This window comes from Magnolia sinica, chromosome 16, assembly GCF_029962835.1.
Source record: "Magnolia sinica isolate HGM2019 chromosome 16, MsV1, whole genome shotgun sequence".
Classification (NCBI taxonomy): domain Eukaryota; kingdom Viridiplantae; phylum Streptophyta; class Magnoliopsida; order Magnoliales; family Magnoliaceae; genus Magnolia; species Magnolia sinica.
In genome coordinates, this window is record NC_080588.1 from 23,100,993 (window position 1) to 23,107,047 (window position 6,055).

General features: G+C 44.0%; 1 protein-coding gene across 1 annotated transcript; it reads left to right on the forward strand.

Moving 5' to 3' along the window:
- Positions 1–4,672: 4,672 nt before the first annotated feature.
- Positions 4,673–5,761, forward strand: LOC131228782 (uncharacterized). Its single transcript, XM_058224649.1, has one exon. It carries the CDS (start codon positions 4,673–4,675, stop codon positions 5,759–5,761), a length of 1,089 nt encoding a protein of 362 aa, XP_058080632.1.
- The last annotated feature ends 294 nt before the right edge of the window (positions 5,762–6,055 follow it).

Genomic DNA, 6,055 nt, shown 5'->3' on the forward strand with positions numbered 1-6,055 from the left:
GGGGTACAAAATCAAGGCACGGGCCTTCACAATGGCCTTGGCCTCAATCTCAGGAATGCGTCGGGAGAAGTTCGAGGACAACCAAAGCAATTTAAACCATAGTCCCAAAAAGTCTGAAGAATCCGACATCGTCCCTAACAAGCTCATCCAATCGTCAGCAGAATGGATGGGGAGATCCTCCTCAAATGGGATGGATCCTCCCTCATACCGAAGGCCCAGATACATGTAAATATCATAGGGCAGATGAAATGTTTGGGTCTCAATGTGCCACCTCTCAGTCAACATGGACAACAGAGCCATATTCGTCTTACTCATACGGACTCTGAACAAGCCAGATAGAGGAGTGGCTCCAACACCTGAAAGAATAGAGGCTGAGGATCCTTGAACCAATCTGGCCAATGGGTGCAGACCCCACGACCTCTTAAGACTACATGAGCTCCTCCCTCCCAAGCCACATCAAAAAGGTGCCGACCTCTCGAGGCATGTAACAAGGATCAACAGACTGATGAGAAGGACCAGCCCTCGTTCCTGCCGCGACGAGGCATGCTGCATGATCAAACATTCACAGGTAAGTATCCCTCTCACCTCCATAAAATGGACATTCTATAAGAAGGATACGCGTTATGAATGGGCAACCGAAGGCTCACATCCAAAAGCCCATTTCAAGGCCCACATCAAAAAGCCCACTTTAAGGCCCACAATTTGAATGGTTCAAGGCCCATGTCTCCGAGCCCAAAAACCCACTTCAAGGCCCATTTCAAAGCCCACTACAAGGCCCATTGTTCAAAGCTCATATCTCCAAGTCCAAAGCCCATCCAAAGGCCCATGTTCCCAAGTCCATGATCCAAGGCCCACTGGGAAAATCCAACCCACATATGGGACCAAAAATCAAGCCAAAGAGTGTCATCCACTCCACAAATGATGGCCCACCATCGAGATCCATGCTATTTGAAGATCTGAGTGGGCCTCAAATCAACCATCCTGGCCCACCATCTTTGATCATGATCTTCTTCTAAAAAAAAAATCAACACAAAAACAACAAAATGGCCACACACAAAATAAGAGTGGGGCCCCTTTCTTATCACACCCCACTCAATCAAAATTATATAAAAAATACATCTAGAATGGCCAGATAAAAATTTCCAGTAAGATCCAACTGCTGGAATTCCAAGAAATGTCCCCCAAAATCCAAATCAACAGGTCTCCCATGATCAAGAAAAAGATCCAAGGCCACAGGTAAGTATTTTAAACACTACAAGCACCGATATTGAAGTCCAACAAACAAGGTAACCAGCCCATTAAACAAGCAGCCACCTGAAAGAGAAATGGAGAGAAGGAGTTAGAAGAAGTAGCAAAGAAGGAACAACCAGCAATAGGAGCTTCAAGGGAGAAAAAATGGTGTACCTGGACAAACTGCATGAAGAGAAGAAATAGGAAGGGAAGGACCACGCCCAGACCAGCGAGCAAACCGGTGTCAGGTGGTAGTTGGACTGCTGCTCGCCGCCCAAAGTGCATGGATCAGCATGCTTGTCTCTCTTGAGATGATGGGATGACCAGAAAACACCATAGACAGTTGGACAATGGACGAAAAAGAAGAAAAAAAGAATCCTCTCATGAGAAAATCCACTATCTCATAAGAAATTGCAAAATCTCATGAGAAATTGGGAATCTTGATAAAATGAACTAATAAATTGCAGGAAAATACAAAATAAAAAGGTGAAAAAAGAAAAGAAAATGATAAAGCATGGTTAAAGCCCCACTTAATTCATTAGTGGAGGCAAACATGACAGTTCGACATTTACTTACATTTCGCAAATAAAAACCGAACGATGACGCCCTCACGCGAGATCGAACAGATCTTTTCAAAAATCTCAAAAATAGTTACAATAAAGTCCCTAAGGAATGTAGTTCAAATGAGGATAACTTTCAAACAAAATAAAAAATTTCAAAAACGCACATGACACGTAGTATACTGAGGTACTGAGGAATCTTCCATATTCTCCTGTTGCGGCCAGTGTAAACAGCAAAATAAGAGTCAATCCCTTCCGGTCTCCCTGGAGGATGGTCGAATCCGTATATGATACAAGTACAATTGGCCCGATCTCAATATCTGGACAGTCTTACAAATCGAATGCAAGTGATAATGATTTGATCAATCTCTGGTAAGAATAATCAAACTCAAAGTGAAGAGAAACCATTGTAACCAATGTATCATAATCAACAGACTGCATGGCAAAAGACTACCCGCACATACCTAGTCCGGGATATTCGAAAAGCTTGATCGAGTCCAAGTCGGCATAGTGAGTTCCCTGTAAGGCCGCATTGACGTGCAGGGCAGCTAACCACTTTGACGATCAAGCGAAATGAATACTCCTAGGGTGATTACATAGCAAAGGAAACAACAGATCCAAATAATACGGGAATCCTCATAAAGCTGCATCGACGCGCAAAGGCCCTACTTTTCAGACTCATCCTCCAATGTTATCAACAATCTGACATGAAAAGATTGTGATTCAAGGCCTGTAATGCTACAAAACGTGAGGGACAATCACAATGTTTTCCTCAACCCACATGATATGTGCAAGTCGTCTCTTTCCTAAATAGTCGACTGACAACAATACAATGGCAAGCAACAGATATGAACCAATACCTTTTCTGACCAGAGGGGTAGGGTGTCCACTCACTTTGGCACTCGATTGCTCGCAACCTCAACCAAAGAGGGGCATCTATAGACACCCCACCTAGGCTAGCATCTTGAGAAGGTAAAGACAATCTAAAAATCCTGATCATACCCTAAACTTAAACCCTAATCCTAAACCTAAACCTAAACCTTAATCCTGACCATACCCTAAACCCAAACCCTGATCCTAAACCTAAACCCTAACCCTGATCCTAACCCTAAACCCAAACCCTGATCCTAAACCAAAAACCCTAACCATGGCCTAAACCTTGACCACCACCCAAGCCTGTTCCCTAGAAAACATCTAATCATTTTGAGCCAAAACCCTAAAAATAGACTTTGGACCGAGACAAAACGTCGAATCAAGTCCACCGGACAAAGACCGGAGAAAACCCTGCATGGGCGGTAATCGGAGTGCCGCTCCAGATTTGACAGGTGTCTCCTCTGAGCACACAGTTGTCCCTTGTCCCAAAGTCAACTTTCATATAGAATTACCCCTGAAGTCCACCCTATTTACTCTTTTACATAACCCGAAGAGCTTATAAGAGCATGCTACATGATATTACTCTCTCCTCAACCAATCCCAAGCTGCCATGTCAGCTTTTACCCTTCACAAACCCAACAATTACCAAAATACCGTCACAAAAGCCTATAAATAGCCTTCACCTCTCCTTATTTCATAAGACAACTATCCCATTCCAAAATTCTCAAGAGAGGGAGAGAGAAAGGAAGAGAGTGAGTGTGAGAAGGAGCTTCAAGCCTCCAAGATATGATTTTTTAGCCACCTCTTAGCCTCCTCCAAGCCATCTCAACCCTATAGTCTAGCCCGGATTAAACATGGTGCCTCCCTTGTTCTAGCCATCTCAAGAACAAGCTAAAGATCAACTCACTCCATAAAGCATTCATCATATCATTACTTCCCTTCTCAATCCCCTTTCTCTTCTAAATTATCATTGAATGTATGCTCTATGACTCGCCGAACATTCGGATCCTGTTACAGTAAAAACTCATGATAACCTAGTCCCTCTTTTTTACTATATTAGCATCATAACAATAACATCATCATATCTGCTTTTCTAGACATTCTTTAGACTATGCTCTGTGGCTTGACGGGATTCCGGATCTTGCTACATCAGAAATCTGGGTTTGCCTAGTCCAAACTTGATCATATCATCCCTTAAGATTTGTTTACCACACAGAGTAGAGACCGTACATTTGTATGGGCAGAGAGGGTGCCTAATACCTTCCCTCTTTGTAACCAAGGTCCCTTACTTGGAATCCCAGATTACAGACTAAGAGTCAACTTAAAGCAAGAGAGTCTTAGGATTCTGCAGCTTTAGACATTCTGCAGGTTTTAGGCGACTGCGGGATTTTGGATTAAGTGGCTAGTGGCAACTCCAAACATATATCAAATCAGGTTACCCCCCACAAACAAATCATTTTCAAAAATAAAATATCTTCCCACAAAAGAAAAACGCCAAAGAAAAGCATGGGCGTCGATTTCCCAGTGTTCACAGGGGTGTTACACAGATCCTCTTGGAGATCCAAGATAGAAGGTTGTTACATTGGCCTAGTTGCATGAAAACGGAAGCAGGTTAGCAAGACAAATGCAAATATTATCATTTTCATTACGACCATGGGTATAATACCAGCGATTGCATCAACCTAAAGGAAGAAATCAAAACCCTCATCCGAAAGGGCCACTTACGTCAGTACATAAAGGAAGAGAAGCAGACTCGGAAGGATGAGCAATCAGGCAAGGCTACGGATGACGATACCAAAATCTGGACGATATACGATGGTCCGTCCGAAGGCGGCGACTCGAACTAGGCCCGTAAAGCCCATGCTTAGAGTACTGACCCCGAACACCACATTCACTTGGCTAACAGGCCGAGAAAGGAGCTCCGGGTAAGCCCATGCAGTCTTACATTTACAGAGGATGACACGTGTGGGATTCAACATACTCATGATGATGCTTTTGTAGTCATAATGATGATAGCCAATCATAAAGTATACCGCATCCTGGTCGATACTGGGAGCTCAGCCGACATCCTATACTCCGTGGCATTCAATAAGATGGGTATCAATAGGTCAAGCCTCCGACCTATAAAAACCCCGCTGCATGGCTTCACAAGCGACAAAGTTATTTTAGAGGGAGCGATTTCTCTCCCAGTCACTACAAGAGAAGGTCAGAACCAAATTACTCTACTGGTAGACTTCTTGGTTGTAAATGCACCGTTGACTCATAATGTTATCATTGGGCAACCATCTCTTAACACCATGAGGGCGGTAGTATCCACGTACCACCTGATGATGAAGTTCCTTGTTGTTGGGAGAGTCGGCTATGTCAGAGGCGACCAGCGAGAGGCTCGGCAATGTTATTCCATAACGGTTAGTAAGGGCTCAGCAAAACAAGCCTTTACAATTGATATGCTTGACCCCAGAGAGAACATCTTAGTGGAGAGTTCCCCCATGGAGGACCTCCTGACCTTCCCGCTCGATGGCGTCAATCCAACCAGAACAGTCCAACTTCGATCATCATTGAGTGCCGAGCAGTGGGACCAGATGCTGAATTTTCTGCGACAGCATAAAGATGTCTTCGCATGGTCTCACCAAGACATGTCGGGCATCGCCTCAGAAGTCATGGTCCATAAACTGAATGTAGATCTGGAGCATAAGCTAGTCATGCAAAAAAGGAGGGCTTTTGAACTGGACAGGTATGCGACAATTGCTGAGGAGGTTGCCAAACTCGTCGACATCGGCTTCATAGAAGAGGTCCACTACCCTAATTGGATTGCCAACGTTGTACTCGTCAAAAAAGCCAATGGAAAATGGCGGGTGTGCATAGATTATTCCAACCTTAATAAGGCTTGCCCCAAGGATGGCTTCCCCATCTCAAGGATCGACCAATTGATTAATAGCACAGCCGGGCACGAGCTCCTAACATTCATGGATGCATATTTTGGCTATAGTCAGATAGCTATGCACTCCTCGGATAAATGCACTCCTCGGATAAACATAAAATGGCTTTCATCACAGATAAGGGACTCTACTACTGCTGGATCATGCCATTCGAGTTGAAGAATATAGGGGCTACCTATCAACGACTCGTGAACAAGATGTTCGCTCAATAAATTGGTAAGACCATAGAGGTTTATGTCAATGACATGTTGGTGAAAAGAGTCAAGTCAACTGACCATATCTCGGATCTGGCCGAGGCTTTCTCCATACTTTGGAAGTATCGGATGAAGCTAAATCTGACCAAATGCGCATTCAGTGTAGGTTAGGGTAAGTTCCTCGGTTTCCAAGTCAGTCAAAGGGGAATCGATGCCAATCCGGAAAAGATAAGGGCTCTCCAGAATATAAGCTTGCCTC